This window comes from Schistocerca gregaria, chromosome X (assembly GCF_023897955.1).
Source record: "Schistocerca gregaria isolate iqSchGreg1 chromosome X, iqSchGreg1.2, whole genome shotgun sequence".
NCBI classification, from domain to species: Eukaryota; Metazoa; Arthropoda; class Insecta; order Orthoptera; family Acrididae; genus Schistocerca; species Schistocerca gregaria.
The window spans coordinates 668320387-668340211 of NC_064931.1; the positions used below are offsets into that span (position 1 = coordinate 668320387).

Below are 19825 nucleotides of genomic sequence, written 5' to 3' on the forward strand. Positions count from 1 at the left end.
TTCTCATTTCATTTTTGTAGTACTTCCCATACACAGGAAGTCATAATCATCTTGATGACCTCAAGTAACAATGTGTTCAGAAGAGAGAAAAAAAATTATTGAGCAAATATTTTTTAGCTGCCAGGTGGACATTAACTGATATCATTGCCATTCTTATAACATTGTTCATTACAGACATGAATAACACTGTCTCTTCTAAATAACATTCTATTTTTTTTTTTATTCTGTAATCTGCTTCTACTCCTCAAGCCATGTTCAAAAACACAGCATATCATTCACAGAAATGTAACATTATTGAAAATTTAATGCAAAACTCACTTACTTTCCTGCACAAGAATATAGTGAAGTTACCTGGGACTAATGTAACTCACCCACATGCTGGAGTTAACAGTAAACAAATGGAACTGAAAGACAGTTGACTGGCCAGTATGCATTTGCGTTATATTCCCATTAGTTCACTGTCAACTCCAGTAAATGGATGAGCTGCTTTACCCCAGATACCTTCATTGTTTGCCAGTGGATGAGAGTTGGTCACTTCTGTGTTCCATTTTCAATAACTTCATGTTTACATGGCTGGTGTACTGCAGTACAGTTTTGAACAGGTCTTGAGAATAGGAAGTGGATTACAAAATAAAAAAGAATAGCATGTTATTGGAAAAAGACATATTGCTATTCAATCTGTGTAGTGAACAAAGTGGCCTTTCCTGTCATCATGCAGGTAAATGTCCTGATAGCTAAACACCATTTGCTTGATACTTTTTTTCATTTATTTCTCTTCCACAGAAAAAAGTTATTGTGCTTAAGCTAAATGTGACACCCTGTATATCTTAGAATGTTCTCTCAGAAGGGTGAGTGAAATTGTTCGAATCATATTCTTATTAATCAGCATAAAGAAACTATGTTTACAGTCCATAGAATTAATTTTTGTTGTGCAGTGCAATGTGTGCTGATTTGAAGCTCCCTGACAGATCAAAACTGTGAGTTTGTAAAGTACTTGCCCACAAAAGTCTTAAGTCCCAGTTTCAAGTACTCATCCAGCAAAAAGTTTTAATGTGTTAACAGTGCTCATTGCAGTGGTATTTGTAATATTTTGATAGATTTTGTTCATGTTTTCCTATCCACGATGTTCCATATGATTCGCTGCCCCCATTAAAATTATTTTGAAAGATTAGTTTTGCTTTATTAATTACTGTAACATTTGTACCATAAATAATTTGTTTTGTTTTATAACAGAGGATTTTTATTATTTTCAGAGCTCTGCGTACGAATCTATATATGAACCTATTAATCCGCGGCCACCAAGCCAGATGTCATCTCGTTCCAACTATTCTTTGTATGCTCCTTACATGAGTGGCTCACAAAACAAATCAGATGAAGCAAATACAGCACCTTCGTTAGGAAAGGAAGCAGAAGTTGATGCTTTGACTAATTTACTAGTTCAATCCATGCACGATTCCTCAGATCCCGATGACATATATGGTAATTTACATACTTTTTTTTATTTAAACACTTTTTGTCTTTGCCACAAAGTATTTTAAGATGCTGATCTGAGAAAAGTTATATTAGTGTAAGTTACTATACTGTAATTGGACTATGTAAACAGAAAGGGGTAATCACGAGAGGGGGTTATCATGCTGATTGTAACTTAATGAATTACGTAATGCCGAACATTCAGATATAAAGATTTCCTCTTTTATGGAAGATTATTGGAGTTGCAGAAAAAAGATGCAAATAAAATATGGAGCAGTCAGAAATGACAAATAACTCTGTATGTAAGGTATTTTTACTAGTTTCACCCAGACCCTGAACCTCAACTCTCCAATCATTAGTAACACCAGAACACAGTGTGTCTGTACTTTTGCTCCTGGAGATTTGAGTGAGGATAATAGCTGCTACAAATACTCAAAAATGGTGTAGGTATTCAGAATAGCGGGATCTGTAAAAAATTGTGTGTGAAAGAGCTGTAGGTTTCAGATCGAGAGTTCTAAAGCGGTGGTGCAATATTTGGATTAGATTATCATACAGAAACCTTATTAATGGTATTGTCATTGTACTGTAATTGTGGTTATGAAATCACTATTTTAAATTTTATTATTATTAAAATCAGTGATCAACTAAAAATTCTTGTTGATGACAGTGGGTTTAATAAGTATCCTGGAGAAGCAGGCTGCTTCAATGTTCCCTCACATTCCACTGCAAATTTCTACTGTTCTTACAGCAAACACATGCGCATGCAGACACAGTGAAATGTGTGGTTAGTGCAACGGCCAAATAGTTTGAGATACTTGTAAACTTTTCTTATTCCACAGTTATATAAATTTTATGTTAATTTGTAAACATTTAGGAGTAAGTAGATGACTCACTGAATAGCAGAAGTGTTGAGTTATTGACGGGCCCACAAAAAATAGAATGAAAAATTTGCTAGGTTTCCTATGCATCCACATTGTGCCCAGGTGTGTGTGTGTGTGTGTGTTGGGGGAGGGGGGGGGGGCAGGCATGCACTTACAGGCAAAAAAAAAAAAAGTACTTTCCAGCAAATGAAAGATACTTTATTTTATCAATAACAGCTTTCTAGTATGTTGTAACATGTAAGAAACTGGTGGTAGGTGGTATTTTCTGGAAATTTTCTGTAGGGACTAGGACAGCTGTTGCAAGAGAGAGCTGCTAAACAGTCCACAACAAGTTTTAAATAGATAGGGGGGAGCAATAACAATTTTCTCGTAATAATTTAATCAGGAAAAGCTCATTAGCCAGTTAGGAAATACACACAATTACCGTCAGTTAAGTGAAAGGATGTGTAATAGGTAAGTAAAAACTCCTTTGGGTTTCCTACCCTGAGTTTCGCAAATGTCTTTGTAATTTTGAGATGAATAACACAGCATTTACAATTTTCTGTCTTTTGTTGAAATTTAATTAAAAACTTACTGCTCACTTTATTTCTGCCGAAGGTTGACTATAGCTTCTGCATGTTGCTTACAATTTTCTTTATAGTGTTATAAATGTTTTTGTAGGTGTGTGTACAGCCTGTGGACAAAAGGTGGTGGGAGAAGGATCTGGATGTACAGCCATGGACCAAGTGTACCACATTTCATGCTTCACATGTCAGCACTGTGCAATCCAGTTACAAGGAAAACCTTTTTATGCTCTTGATGGGAAACCATATTGCGAAGAAGATTATTTGGTGAGTTCGGCTAGGTTTAGTTCAATGTTGAAGCCACAGGATTTATGAAATGACCTTACTCATCACTAACATCTCTCAGCCCATCTCACATGGCATGTGCTGTTCATATGAAAGTCAAACATCCTTCAGTTCAGCTTATAAATTCTGTCAATTAAGTCAGGAGTCATTGCAAGTGACTCAGTGTTCTCTATTTCACCATGCTCAGCAACCATGCCTTAATTCATTATGCGATCTGAATGGGTGAACATTATGGGCAAAATCTGATCACAATTTGTGGGTGTTGTATATACCAATTGGGCAACATCGCATCCTCAAAAATAAGATACTGACGTGCATTGGAGGTGCTGTCAATACAAGGAATCATGTCAACCAGATTGGTGGTTTCTACCTCCAGAAAAAGGCAAAAAAGTGACCACTTAATGTGAAGTTTAACTAAGTGCCCTAAAGTATATAGGGTGCCAAAAACATTTGGAAAAATCTGTAAAGGCGTTGCAGATTAGGCTGTACTGAGAGAGAATTGTTAACCAAAAATTCAATATGTTGCATTGTTTCTGAGTTAATTAGCATCAAAATTAGCCAATCAAGCCATTGTATGTGCAAATTCAAGCAGCCGATCAGATTTAGTGTCAGTTGTTGTCATAGCATAGATGATAGCGCACGAGACGGCTGAGCTTTTGGTTTTGATTCATTCCATACTACTGTCCCATGTATAGGTTTTGTATAGCTCTCTTATTTGGTTTTAGGAAATCAAATGAAGAACACGCTTAACAACACCATCACTGGTGAGCCGCTTGACTTTGTGCATACAGTGGCATGATTGGCTAATTTCAATGCTCATTACCTCAGAAATGGCGCAACATATTGAATTTTTTTATTAATAGTTACCTTTCAGTGCAGCCTTAAAAGCATTTCGGGCTGTTTCTGACCACCCTGTATATTCACAATTTATGCACAGTTTTCTTGTTCAAAATATCAGGTAGTCATTGAAAGCTGTGTGTTTCCAGGGCACTCATGTTCAGGTGTTAGAGGTGTCAATCATGACAAAATATTTTAAGGCCAGTCTAGCTTCCATAAGGTGCCACTGGGCATTAGTGAGGGAAGCAAATGTGGTATAAAGAGCTGCACAGCAGATAAATACTGGCTTTGAGATGGTAACCATAAAATAATTGTCTGTCAGTGCTGAAGCAGGTCATAAATAATTCTACTTACATTAGTCTTATTCACGATGGTATAATATATGCTTCAGTAGTATCATATGCTGAATATCCAAGCCTTAAAAAGCTAACAGTCCAGTCCTTATGGTGCTGAGTTCCTATACAAAATGTTCGGAATTAAGTGTGGCTATGATATTCCCATACAAGACACCATTTTCACACAAGGTAGTATTTGTTACAACCTGCATCACACACTGTTAACATCACTGGAACATGCTGAAAAACAAGAATTTTGTCACATTGTGTAATGTTGTTAATGATGAGAATAGCTTTCTGTTACTTATTTTAAGAGTCTGTAATATCGCTCACACTATGGCGTGTGTCAGCAGTTATCACAACACAAAGTGAAATGAAGTCCTCTCCATGAAAGTTGGACATCAAAACAGTTACGTGTTTTAAGAGCTAGGTCAAATTTTCAAGAGTAGTTCATCAAGATTTTCGTATTGATGTGTGTTGCATATATTATACCAAATATACGTTTAGAGTTTCTCTTTACAAGATGTATCTTCCAGTAAAACTTGACTATCTGTGACCATTTCTGGAAAACCGTACCATAAGTTGAATTTTTTTTTTCTATTCTGGTAGTCCTTGAAAAGACCACTGGTTGCATGAAAACTAGTCTACATTGAAAACTAAATTTTCTGTACATTTTACTCTTAACATTGATTTTATTGAATTATGAGTAAATAATGTGCAAAGTATGGTACACAATTATGGTAATATTGTTATTATTAAAGGGAATTCAACTACTTCACTATGTATAGGGATACATTCAGTAGTTTAACAATTGAAACGGTGATTTGAAGCACGTTGTTAATTATCACTGTGCTTACAGAAAAACCATATTTTCATTGTATTAATCCACATCATCCCTGAAACACAGCACTGAGTAAATTAAAATTCAACATACTTAGGTTAGTGCTAGTCCTTACATTATTAATTGATGACTAATCTCTCTATTTTTTGCTCACATGTGGTTCACTGCAGCTTTTCTATCTGTGACACAGTCAGTAATGTTTGACATTGAACACACACACACACACACACACACACACACACACACACACACACACACACACACAGTTTCTGTTTGGACACTGCATCAGTTCAGTCTTATCTCATGCTTCTAGAAACTCTGTTCTAAATGTTTGCATATTTCTTGAGCATTTACTTGTGTGAGATGACTTTGTGGCATATTGATAGCCAGAAACAATTTTGTAGCAGTTCTCAGATTGCATCAAGCAACTTCTGGTGTATGTTATATTCGTTCTTGGCTATATGAAAGTATTTTCATGACAGGTAAGGACTGCTCTGTTGAGTACAGATACAGAAGTATTTGGAAGACATGTTGGCCACAATTGACACATTCAAGCTGCTACCCTGGGGCACCTGAGAGACAAACTGTGGCGCTTCTGGTGCCTACAGACTTGGCTGGGGTCTCTGACATTGCAGCACCATTAGATTCACTTGTCCTGTGTGGTCCGCATTTACTTAATATGAATGACAAACAGTGACAAGGTCACAAATCTCTGGAGTGAAAGCGAAAGTGAGTGCTGATCGCATGGCCGTCCCTTACACCTTGAAAGCAGGTTTGAGGTCTTGCGCGTTACTGAAAGTACGTCTGAGCCAGCACAGGATGCTGCATCTTTTGGAACAGAAGTCAGTCTTCCTGAAAGTTCAGAAGAAGTGGAGAGGGAGGGCTTGTTGGTTGTTCAGAGTTCAATGGGTAATGGAAACCTTTTGGGAAGTAGCAGACAGGTCAGAAAGGCAGCATCCACTTGAGTGCTTGTTGGGCGGGATGGGGAGGGGGGAGGGGGGGTCCTTGTGGATGTAGAGAAGACTCTGCCAGTGGCTGTGGAGAATACTGAGTGCATATGGCTGCCTTCCATAACTCATGTCAGCACCAATGCCGCCTGCTGGCTGGGTCTGAGGCCAACTTTGGTTCACACAGGCAGCTAGATGCAGTGGTGAAGACAACTACACTGTGTGCAGGATGGGAACCAAAGTATCAGTTTGCAGCATCATTGCCAGAATCCATCACGTTCCTCTGGTTAGCAGCTAAGTGGAAGACTTGAACCAGGGTGTCAGACAATTTTGTGACGATTTTGGTTGTGGATTTGATGATTTCTGCTATCAGGTGGAGAACTGTAGGATCTCTTTCAATGGGTCAGGGTTGCACCACACACAGGAAGTAGCAGCTAAGTACTAGAGTATATGTGGCATGTATTTGTTCTGATTTCAGAGGGAAGAACAGAAGCCACAATGTATGGGTAGGCTTCTTTCTCGATCCCCTTTGAACAAGGTGGCTTTAGGATACATTGGAGCTGTTCCAATTGGGTCTAGATATTGACAACTGAAGTAGAAGCTGTATTTCAATTATGCCTCAAATTAGCTGTCGTTTTTGTAGATCTTACGGCAGTTTGACCATGTGTGGATGGAGGGATTGATGTCAAAGTGTATTGAAATCGTCCCCTGTCAAAAGCTGGCATTTCTATTGGAACAACATGCTGCCTCATAGGCACTTAGGGTGTTCCTGAATTGACAAGCTAGCAGATGGAGTGCCTAAATAATGACTTAACTCACGGATCAGTTCTAGCCCTCATTCTCTTTAACCTGTATATTCATCACATGTCAGACATGGATTCCATTAAAATCCAGTATGTAGAGAGTCTAAGAGTCTAGAATTAATCTACCAGAGTAAAGATCTTACTCTGAGAATTTGCTGGCAAGTGATGTGATGAAATTGAATGATTACATTCATGAATGGAGACTTCAGCCAAACCCAAATATAACTGAGGTTACTACAGTCCATCTAAGTAACAAAGAAGCCAGCTCTAAGGAAGCTACATGTAATATTAGATGGAATAGTGATACTGCAATCTGTGGATCACTCCTTGACATTTAGACAGTGTATCAAGTTATCTAAGAAAGTTGGCTCAACAGTATATCTGTTTCCACAATTGCCAGAAGCTGTTGAGTTGTGATACTCTACACTCTGCTGCTCTCATTTTTGTGTATTCTGCTTGTGAATATTTTGCTCCTGTGTGAGAAAACAGCACCACATGACAAAGATTGATGTGCAGCTTCAATAAGCCGTGTGTGTTAGCATTGGTAGTGTTAGATCTACTCTGTCAGTGGCTACCTGTCCTAGCTAATATTGCTCCACAAGGTCTGAGGAGGAAAATAGCTAAGATAAACTTCTTCAAGAAGATCACTTCCCATAAAAACTCTCCCTCATACGGTGCTCAACAGGATCCACTGACAGCTTATGTGAAACAACGCAAATCAGTCTGGGCTGATTCTGAAAGTATCAGTTATTTCAGTGTGATCTTGAAGTGTCAACAATGTTTGATCGAACATCCAATAACAGTGCTCCTGGCTCAAGATCCAACAAAGAAGGTTAAGGGATTCCAACTACACCACACCAAACCGGGTCGAGGCTGGACCACATTAGGACTGCTAAAGATATGTGTGGTTACACCTTGAAGTGGTGTTTCTGTGATCATAGGTACATTCGTGTGCTTGTAAAACCACATGATAAAGAAAAGGGTGATATTTCAACTTACCATCTGTAAAATGGAAGGCTGAACTGTTTGTGGTGGGTAATAGGACAGGGATCTGTGTGAAATTGTTATAAAGACCTTATTCAGAAATTGCATTCAAAAGTGAGTTGTAGAGCTGACTTGTGGGTACAGAACCTTAGATATCATGGTTACACAGAGGCTTGATCTTTTCAACTCAGTTAACATAGAGAAGTGAATCAATAACCATAAGGCCATTATACCATCACTGAAATAGGTCTCAACAAGAATTTAGGATGCTATTTCTGCTTATTAAATGTGCCAAGGAATTGTTATAGGTAAATGGCCATAGTTAATGCATTATACTTGACACCTTAGACAGGTATGTCCTGAGCAATGTTGTTAGGGATAGAAAGGACCTGCCATGGTTTTGACAACTGAGTTTAAAAGCAGAGAGAACTTTACTGCATATTTAAATGTAGGCACAGACATGTCAAAAACAAAAAGTGAGCAAAACTGAAATTAGTCTTAGGAGAGCTGTGTGTGCAGTGGATTCAAAGAAAAATTCTGTATACTGATCTGACACAATAATTTTTACATTCAGTCAATAGACTGATCAAACCCATCTCTCCAAATGGTCAGTGACCACAATGCATTTAAATGGAGAATTACAGAGATGACAGAAATACTAAATTTCTTTGTCCAGGGCTGTTTCACTGAGGAAGATCATTCTGTGGTTCCTCCTTTCAGTCATTGTATGAATGTCAAAATTACAAACGTCAAAAGAAGTGACTGCAGGATAGAAAATCATTTAAAATAACTCAAGAAAGGAAAGGTGACTGGGCCTGATGAGATACCTATATGACTCTACATAGGGTGTGCGAAAGAAATTGCACCCCTTCTGGCAGTTGGCTACTGTAGGTCACTTGAAGAACAAAGCATTCAAAATGCATGATCCTTATTACAGTAAATACATGCAGGCTGTTTATGCAACATAAAAGCAGTGGATACTGGCACCCAATACGATGCTGGGTACCTTGATTTCTGAAAGGCATTCATTACAGTTCCACCACACTGTCACCTAATGAACGAAAATGTGCATATGGAAAATAATATCAGCTTTCTTATGGGATTGAAGAGTTCCTTGCAAATGAATGTCATTTTTAACAGAGAGAAATCAGTAACTTTGGACGTACCCAAAGGAAGTGTTACAGGATCGTTGCTATTGACAATATTTAACTATTAGGTCATTTATAACGTCAGAAGCTCGATGGGGCTGTTCTTAAATCATGCTGTAGTAGAGGAGCTGCATTGCTAGAGAATTGTAGAGAACTGCAGGAAGATCTGCAGAGTTGACCACTTTGTGCAGCGATTGGCAGTTGACCCACAACATAAACTGTTGTAATGTATTGCACATAAATGCACGGAAAAGGCATGTTATTGCATGATTACACAATTTACAAATGGTTTCTAGAAGTAGTCACCAGAATATGCATATGGATTGATTCAAAGTGCAATGATCACATAAAACTAGTTGTATGATAGGCTGATACTGGACTGGGTTTAATAGGAAGGACCTCACGAAGTGTAGTCCACCCAGAAAGGAAGTAGCTTAAAAAAATCATCATTCAACCAGTACTTCAGTACTGAGACTGTTACCAGATGGTATTGATGGGGAAAATAAAGAAAATCCAAGGAAGAGAGCAGCCATTTCATCAAACACTTGTTCAGTAAGCACGAAGGCATCAAAGAGATATTCACCAACCTCCAATTTCAGATGCCACAAGAGAGCATATGCATTATAATGTGGTTTACTGTCAAAATTGTGGGAGCATACGTTCCTAGAACCATTGTATTATTTGTTACTTCATGTATTTTATGGAAAGACTGTGTTGGTAACAAAAGAAAGATAAGAGCTCACACAGAGGCTTACCAGCAATCATTCTTCCCGCTCACCATTTGGGAATTAAACAGGACAGTAGTGAAAGCAACAGTGGTACCAAAAGTAACATCCACTATACACCACACAGTGGCTTGTGTGATGTAGATCCCTGCCGTGTTTTTCACTGAAAAGTGACTGGTAGTCGTTATATGAAGTATTCTATGAAGTGAACATGTATTGCTAGTTGTTCATACCTACTAATAGAGGAATACTTCCATTTCCTATTAGGACAGCTTTGTTACCAACTTCAGTGGCTGCATATTAAGATGTCCGCAGCACACAAGTGTCCATAACATTTAGGGCTGAGTAGTCAGCAGAAGTAATCATACATAGAACACTGTTGGAAAGACAGGGTGATAAGTGTCAAGATGTGTTGGTGTTGTTGTTGTTGTTGGTGGTGGTGGTGGTGGTGGTGGTGGTGGTGGTGGTGGTGGTCCGTATTTTGCATTTGTTGTGCTGATGGCTAATTTCCCCTCATTATCTTATACTTCTTTGCATTTTGAATGTCTTTAAAAACTAGACCTTTTTATATTTCAGAACACACTCGAAAAATGTTCTGTTTGCATGAAACCTATTTTGGACCGTATATTAAGAGCAACAGGAAAGCCATACCATCCACAATGCTTCACTTGCATAGTATGTGGAAAAAGTCTAGATGGTATCCCTTTCACAGTTGATGCAACAAACCAGATACACTGCATTGAAGATTTTCATAGGTAAGTAATATTATTTGTTGTCACTCATAATCATAAAGTGACATTAGAAGAATTCTACCATTCACTTGAGTGATTGGTCTTTGATACATTTTGTCCAAGCCATTTGTATTGCTGCGTAAAGGCATAAGGAAGTTAATTGTTGAAACTGCCTTAGTGAGGCATCAAAAATACTTGTTTTTCTGCTGAACATCCTATTTTTATGTGCCAGAATATTTCAGCATGTTAGCCATTCATGCTGTGGAGAGCACACTTTTGGATCTGTCCACCTTCAGCCTTGCATGTGTATATGAATTTACATACCATACAAGACTTTCATTCACTTACATTGTCGCTTGAGTGTATTCAGACATGAAACGTATGTGCTATATTCCTTAATAACAAATATATTTAAAGTTCAGAGTGCTCTGTTGCTACATGTTTACTTACTATAAATAGGGAAACAAATGTATAATATAGTGCCTAATGTAGTTTTTGACAGTGCAGCTTGCTCTGAATGATGGTGGCTTAAAATGTATTACAGTTTAAAATATATTATCTGATGGTAAAATGGAGTCTGGTTTCAAAAAGGCAGCAAAAATTGGCACTGAGGAAACTTCAACCTGACATGTTGCCGTACAACACAACCTAGCAGAAACTACTCCTTTTCGTGCATTACACAGGGGTTAACATCCTGAAACTGCTTAGAAATTAGTAACCATAGACTTCAAGAAAGTTCTCATGACATGGTAGGAAGCAGGCTGCAGAAAGGAATATACAGGTAGTTTTTGTATTAAGTGCCTGTGTTCACAATAGGTTGTCTGAGACTTAGGCTGCCCATACTGCTTCCAACACACATCTGACCTGCGACCTTAACTAACATCCCTATATAATGGTGAACTAATGCACAATGCATGAGCTGCACATTGTTGAAATGTTAGTTTCCAACTTGATTTCTATTTTTGCATTTACTGTAGTTCATAGATATTTGCATAAAACAGGTATACTGCATACAAGTCATAATGGAGTTAGCCACCCTATGTTAGCCATGGAGCAGTGTTTCGGACTATGTTGATACAAAGACTTCTCTCACAGTCTCAAATGCACCACTTAAGTCACTTGCTGTGTGGCTCCTTTGAAGGCACTCTCAATATTTGGTCAGGTGTTATTTATAGGATGCTGCTTGGGCCACACATTCCTTTTATGCAATTACCCACCCAGATAACTGCATGCTTTAGGAATGCTGCTTGTGGGATTTAGGGAGGCACTTCAGTCCCAAATCAAATCTGGCCAGTGGATTAACAATGAGCCAGTCTTGATGTGGATTATACGTGGTTTCCAACATCTGACTACATGAATATCCAGCTGGTATTCTTGTCCCACAGTTATGATACACAAACACACAAAAAATGTTCTCACATCTTCACATGGAACAACACTAGACGCAAACAGATTGGGTACACCAATTCAGTCCCTGGAGGGGGAAAAGGGGTGACAAATGGAAGGCTACCATCTGCTACTAACATTGTCAAGTCCAGATTAACAGACACTCACTGTGAAGATACAGGATAAGGCTAGGATGAAGAAGTTCCATTTCATAAAGTTACCTGAAAGTTTCTGTCAACAGTTCCTTAATGACTATGTGCTACACTTATCTGAAGCTGTGCCACTGATGCCATGTAGTGACATGTGATATATATGCAGTGATACACACAGCAAAGTGGCAGTACATCCAAGAATTGCGACTGGTTCCTCACCCAGAGTACTAGACACAATGCCAGTTTATTTGTGGGGTTACATGAAGGCACATACATATTCACTGAAAGTAGACAGTCTAAATGCAAATGATCTCTGGAATTGTTTTCAGGATGCAAGATACAGCAGCTAATCTCACTGTGCTGCAGTGTGGGTGATTTAACACTTTCAGCATATACTGTAACCTTGTAAATTTAAAATAAATAAATAACCAAACCACTCCAGAAGACTAACACAGCTATGTTTTGATGAGTAAACTGGTTTATTTATAATTTTATGTACAAAACAGCTTGTGTGCACACACTACCATTTGAATGGGTTGAAAGTTTGCTCCAAATCAGTACTGTTCTGTGGGTAGTTGTTCACGGCTATGATGGTAATTCCCTGCAATGGTGTTGCTGGTTTCAGTGCACAGAATTGTAGGGTGCTGAGGCTGTCACAGTATTAATACTGAGAATGTGTGTAATTTTTCTCCCATGCCCACAGTACCACCACTTATTAAGCAATTAATTACCTCATTTGGACCAAAACATGACCAGATTCTCAGTCAGTTATGTTTCTAGCTCATTAAGTTGCACAGACTGTCAAGATATAAGTTCACACAACATGCACACCAGTAGTGGAAGCTGCCTAACTCTTGAGCAACCAACCAACCAAAAAGTGTTACTTGTAAATGTCATTACTTTTTGCATGCTATATTCTTATGTGGTGTGCAAAGATTCCCAGACAAGTCATTAGCTTTTCGCGCATTAAAAGTCAAATTTATATGGTTAAAAGCCAGATTTGCATATGTAAACATGAGAAAGTGTGTGGTCTAATACGAACATTGGTACTATGTACAAGAAAGGCTATGAGCTATACTTACTATTGCAAAGAGAGCTAGGTAGCACATTAAAGTTGGTGGGACAGATTTGGAAACTGACTGAAAATGTCTGTTAACTTTTAATCAGCAAATGCGTGTAAACATCATGTGGTGTGTTGTTACGATTTTTGTTAGGTTCCTTTCATGTGTAGCACTTCGCTGTAATTGCACATGTAAGGAAATAAATTTCTGTAGAATGATGTACCACAGTACTGTGTTTGAAAGGTGTGAAAACTTGTGATAGTCATAAAGTATGACCAGTTACGTAAGTGGTTATAGACTGATTTACACATCCTGTTCACATAAATATTTAATATTGGTGTTTTTTCATGTAAGAAGTTTTTGTGATTTATACAGGAAATTTGCACCACGATGCTGTGTCTGTGGTCTGCCTATCATGCCTGAACCTGGCCAAGATGAAACTGTTCGTGTGGTGGCTTTGGATCGAAGTTTCCATATAGCTTGTTACAAGTGTGAGGTATGTATGAAAACTCAACTGATTTGCAGTGACTGTGAAAATAAAATATCAGAAGTAGTAAACAAGTTTTGCTGTTTGCGCAGCAAAATAACTGGTAGTGACCGAAGTATAGAGGGTGAAAAATGCAAATTGGCAATAGCAAGAAAAGTTTTTCCAAGACAGAGTAATTTAACAGTGAATGTAAATTTGTTAAAAAACCTTTTCTGTATATATCTATCGGGTACATTGTCTTGTGTGGTAGTGAAACATGAATGATAAACAATTCACACAAGAAGAGAACATTGTGAGGACATTGCACTGTGGCAGTTTTAGGTGAGGGATATTTTCAATGACGGTGCCGTAAAATGCTGATAGGCACTGTAGCCATTACCAAATTCTTGTGTACTCTGCTTTCCTGTGTGTTTTACGTTGCACGTTTTCATTTATAATTCTGCAGTGAGTGAAAAGACTAATCGTGGTACATCATGGGATTCAAGTAAGACTCCCATGACACCAAAAAGGATTGTCACTCCATATGACTCATGAATCACTTATGCTTTCATAGAAGCACAGTACACTGATGTAGACTGCCAGCCCTGCAAAAATGAGATGGGGGCTTTCTCCACTGCACTTCTCATCTCCTGACAGCAGTCCAAGTTCTCAGTTGTGCTCGCAGCCAACTGCCGTGTTAAAGTTTCCATGCTACAGCAGTTTTTCAAATATGGTGCTAACAGACAAAAGGTGAAAATTAGATTAGTAGATCAGATAATGAAGGGTAATGAACAGAGCTTAAGAGAAATGTGTCATGACCTGATTAAAAGAAGGGTTCTGTTGATAGGATGCATCCTGTGGCATCCAGGAATCTTCAGTTGGGTAATGGAGGGAAGTGTGGGTTAAAATTTTTGGGAGACCATAGCTGAACAATTGTAAGTGAACTCAAATCGATGTAGATTACATTAGTTATACAAAGATGAAGAGGCTTACATAGGACGAACTAGTGTGGTGAATTACTACAAACCTGTCTTCACAACAATGACAATAACAGTAGAAATACTGTGTTACTGCTTACAGTAAAATCCAGAAAATTACTGTACACTGGATAAAAAATTAGTCACCCCCAGGAGACATGACACACCAATACAATGTAACACTGCTTTTTCTGTTGATAGCAGTCCTAATTTGGCAAAGAAGAGTGTCCAGAATTTTCTTCAGGTGTGCCATATCCAGCTGAAGGCACTCATTAGTGATTAGATCCAGTGTGTCTACCACATGGCAGGGGTGTTGATTTCAGTTTTATTTGCTGTTCCATACAGCCCCCGAAAAGTATGGGATGAAGAATGATGGTTTAGTGGACTTGTCAAGGAGTGATATGGTGCCAACGATCCTCAAACCAAGGATGTATGTGTGCAGCCCTATAACATGGCTGTTGTTATCTTGGAAGACAGGTATCCTCATCACACTCGTAATGAAGATGCAGATGAAAGGACAACACATGGTTGCAAAGAATGTTGAAACAAACATCAAATCTCATGTTCATGGTAACTTAAATGAGTGGGCCCAAGTCAGGGTCCAAAAAAAAAAAAAAATTCCCCAAAACATCAGTGATCAACACATCATGACACCATTTGTGTATTTGACACCTTGAATCATTCAAAACAAGGCATATTTGCAACTCGGCACTTACACTACATGCCTCCAATCACTTACTGTCCAGTTTCTAAGTAGTTTGGCCCATAGAAATTGTGCTGTTGTGAGCAATGATCTTCTATGAGGTACCCGCACTCATATGTCCATTGCATGTTAGTTAGTTATATGTGTAAAGTTTATTGTAAGTATCTAATTGCTCTCAATTCTGTTGGCGATGTTTGCCCATAAACTGGTTGAAATTGATTTGCATTCACTGAAAACGGCAATTCTTGTCAGATTTGAAAACTATTGCCATTGAAAATGCACGACACTTCGATCCAGTTTCTGTTGGATACGATCTTTTTTACAGCTACTGTTCTTAAACTGTGTTACATGGCTATTAATGATACACCATTCCTTCTGGAAACATGGGCAAGTCGAAACATGATTGTTTCTGTCTGCCATTCTGGTACGACTGCTCATTGCCCCATCTTACTGCTCTGATTCCTTACAATTTACTGGTGCATGTGTGTGCGCGCGTGCGCTCACGCACCTGCCCCCTCCCTCCCCCCCTTGCCCCCCCCCCCCCTCACACACACACACTTCTCTCTCTCTCTCTCTCTCTCTCTCTCTCTCTCTCTCTCTCTCTCTCTCTCTCTCTCTCTGCCATGATTCATGTTAGGTGTGGAGTGTCACACCCATGTGCACTTTTAAGGAGATGACTAATATATTGTCCAGTGAGCTCATATTAAGATTTTCTATAATACCCACATCAATATTTAAATTTGGATCACATTACATTGAGAATACAGCATATTATTTACAGGATAGCATTCAAGGTACTAGTTTGTGATTTGTATGGCAATTGCAGTGTAAGCACATTGGGGCATTGAAAGGCATTTACACTACTGGAAATTGAAATAAGAACACCATGAATTCATTGTTCCAGGAAGGGGAAACTTTATTGACACATTCCTGGGGTCAGATACATCACATGATCACACTGACAGAACCACAGGCACATAGACACAAGCAACAGAGCATGCACAATGTCGGCACTAGTACAGTGTATATCCACCTTTTGCAGCAATGCAGGCTGCTATTCTCCCATGGAGACGATCGTAGAGATGCTGGATGTAGTCCTGTGGAACGGCTTGCCATTCCATTTCCACCTGGCGCCTCAGTTGGACCAGCGTTCGTGCTGGACACGCAGACCGCGTGAGACGACGCTTCATCCAGTCCCAAACATGCTCAATGGGGGACAGATCCGAAGATCTTGCTGGCCAGGGTAGTTGACTTACACCTTCTAGAGCACGTTGGGTGGCACGGGATACATGCGGACGTGCACTGTCCTGTTGGAACAGCAAGTTCCCTTGCCGGTCTAGGAATGGTAGAACGATGGGTTCGATGACGGTTTCGATGTACCGTGCACTATTCAGTGTCCCCTCGACGATCACCAGAGGTGTACGGCCATTGTAGGAGATCGCTCCCCACACCATGATGCCGGGTGTTGGCCCTGTGTGCCTCGGTCGTATGCAGTCCTGATTGTGGCGCTCACCTGCACGGCGCCAAACACGCATACGACCATCATTGGCACCAAGACAGAAGCGACTCTCATCGCTGAAGACGACACGTCTCCATACGTCCCTCCATTCACGCCTGTCGCGACACCACTGGAGGCGGGCTGCACGATGTTGGGGTGTGAGCGGAAGATGGCCTAACGGTGTGCGGGACCATAGCCCAGCTTCATGGAGACGGTTGCGAATGGTCCCCAGGAGCAACAGTGTCCCTAATTTGCTGGGAAGTGGCGGTGCGGTCCCCTACGGCACTGCGTAGGATCCTACGGTCTTGGCGTGCATCCGTGCCTTGCTGCGGTCCGGTCCCAGGTAGACGGGCACGTGCACCTTCCGCCGACCACTGGCCACAACATCGATGGACTGTGGAGACCTCACGCCCCACGTGTTGAGCAATTCGGCAGTACGTCCACCCGGTCTCCCGCATGACCACTATACGCCCTCGCTCAAAGTCCGTCAACTGCACATACGGTTCACGTCCACGCTGTCGCGGCATGCTACCAGTGTTAAAGACTGCGATGGAGCTCTGTATGCCACGGCAAACTGGCTGACACTGACGGCGGCGGTGCACAAATGCTGTGCAGCTAGCGCCATTCGACGGCCAACACCGCGGTTCCTGGTGTGTCCGCTGTGCCGTGCGTGTGATCATTGCTTGTACAGCCCTCTCGCAGTGTCCGTAGCAAGTATGGTGGGTCTGACACACCGGTGTCAATGTGTTCTTTTTTCCATTTCCAGGAGTGTATTTTCAAATGTTTGGTGCTAATATAGTGAGGTATTTTTGAGAAAAACAGAAGTGGCCAGTTTCCATTGCATTGCTTGTGAAATGCAGCAAAGATCCCTTATCTGTGTTTGTTACCAGCAAAACCTTTGTGTTTTAGAATGCTGCAGGACTACTTCACTTATGCCAGTGAAATTAACGTTCTTCTGTGTAGAAATACTATTTGGAGGATGTGTAACAAGTAATTTGTTTTTTGATGTTGCTGATTAATAGTGTTGCTAGGCAGGTAAGCTTCCACTGTCATGGATTCATCCCCATTGTTAGCATTTGCAGATGACCGCCTTATTCATCCGACAGAGAATACACATTTACCAGATTCAGCAGCATTGTCACATCTGCACCCTGCCCCTGCCCCCTCCCCCTCCCCCATATCTCACTCCTGCCGCCTCCCTCCAGCCTTTACATCTCCCCCATTTTTAGACTGCGAGTAGGTAACATTTCACCCCTGAATCCCAGTGTCCTTCCTCTTGGACATTCTGAAACAAGCAATAGCTCTTCTGCTCAAACTCTGTAATGCAGCTGATAGAATAATGATGTATAATAAGACAGACAAGTAACAGATTTAATATCTCAATGATGATGCCATACTAAAACCATATTGTTGTCATATCTGCAAACATGCTGCAGCGAGGTTGGTATGCACCTGCAAACATACTTCAGTTAATATGGTATAATTTCAGTGACAACTTAAAATTCTCTTGGATACATATTTTTGGCTACAGGTGACAATAGAAAGCACATTGGAAAACCAATAGTCTGCCCCAACTAGTTTCCAACATTTAAAATTCATGTAGTGGTTAAATAGTGACGGAACAAGCTCATCTTCAAAGTTAGTAATTTCTCCAGTATTGTCAGTTTTTCATGGAGAATGATTCAAATGAATAATTAAATGACATGTAAACTTGACAGAAGGGTGAGGGATCTATTGTTATTACCTTTAGTATGCTCACTTATTATCCTGAGTTTTTAAATGATGATTGCATTGGCTCATAAGGACGCTCAGCATATAGGCTATATATTTTACCTATGTATATTCTGATGACAGCTGCTCAATATTCCCTGCCTGTACATTTTTGAGAGACTATACAGCTTTTGTGTTTGGTGTGTCAGGTATTTCACAATGTAGAGTGGTAAAGTAAAATAAATCATAAATATTCTAGTCGTCAAGTTTGATGGCAGATTGATACTTTTCAACTTCTGTGGAGCTTTTGTTGCTCAAAGTACCATCCATCTTCTCTATATTGTCAGTTTGCACAGGCAGGTACTTTTAACATTATGAAGTATACCTTTTACGTGCCAGGTACCCTGATTCTCTGTAGGAGCCTGCTAAATTTCCTAAGGTTAGCATAGGACAGATAAATGGCCCTTGGCCTCTCCCTTTTTTTTTATTATTACCTAACCTTTCCACTAAGACAATGCTTTTGGCCTCAACTTCCATTCAAAGTACTTATTTTTAGCACATTCATAGAGTCATAGTTTTTTCACAGGGTTCTCCTTCTGACACTGTGCAAGTTCTGTGAATCAGAGTACTCAAAACAACATTCCTGTGTAGTGGCTGGCATGATGGTATGATCATTGATCCAGAATTTGTTGTGTGGGGGATATTCTACACATGCCATGGCCATGAGGTCTGTCTGCTCTGTTCTTAACTGACCCAAGGAAAGGTAGCTCCCTCTGTTTTTCTTCACATTACACTGTATGTTTTGTAATAGGATGGATAGAGTTTACATGTTCCTAGAACATTTTTTTTTCCATTTCTTGTGGCCGTACAAGGGTTTTAGTTGAAGTATTATTAGAAAAACTTTGGCATGAACGTGTAGATTCTCGTCCTATGTTACAAAATCTGGTGAACCTACACATGCAACAGGTGACGACAGCCTCCTCGTCACCACCTGATTAGCCCACCAGGGGGGTTTGCCACTCTTTGGCGGGTTCGTGCTTGGCTACCATGGGCTCCCAGCCTTTGCTGCATTTTTTTCTCTTCCGTGCTGCCTGTCTATCTTCGTGCTATTCTTTTTCCCCTCACTTAGGGACCATGTCTGGGGTATTACTGGAAATGTTTTGCATTGTATGTTGCTGACGTAAGAACAGTCTCACCATTGTTCTTCACTCCCTTTTCCTTAGTTTGTTTCCCTTCTCCTCTTGTTCCTCCACTTCGGCGTTTGTGTTTCCTCTTTTTCTTCTTTCTCCCTGTGCACTCCTGAAGGTTGGCCACATGTCTGA

The 19825-nt window shown here is 40.0% G+C and overlaps 1 protein-coding gene across 2 annotated transcripts in view; it reads left to right on the forward strand.

Annotated features, from left to right (window-relative positions):
- The window catches only part of LOC126298375 (lipoma-preferred partner homolog), an 81561-nt gene that overhangs the window by 52778 nt on the left and 8958 nt on the right, over nt 1-19825 (forward strand). For both annotated transcript variants that reach the window (XM_049989682.1, XM_049989681.1), the window contains exons 6-9: nt 1254-1479; nt 3012-3181; nt 10396-10574; nt 13525-13645. In XM_049989682.1, coding sequence (XP_049845639.1) covers nt 1254-1479; nt 3012-3181; nt 10396-10574; nt 13525-13645 — 696 coding nt within the window. The remainder of the gene's footprint in view (nt 1-1253; nt 1480-3011; nt 3182-10395; nt 10575-13524; nt 13646-19825) is intronic.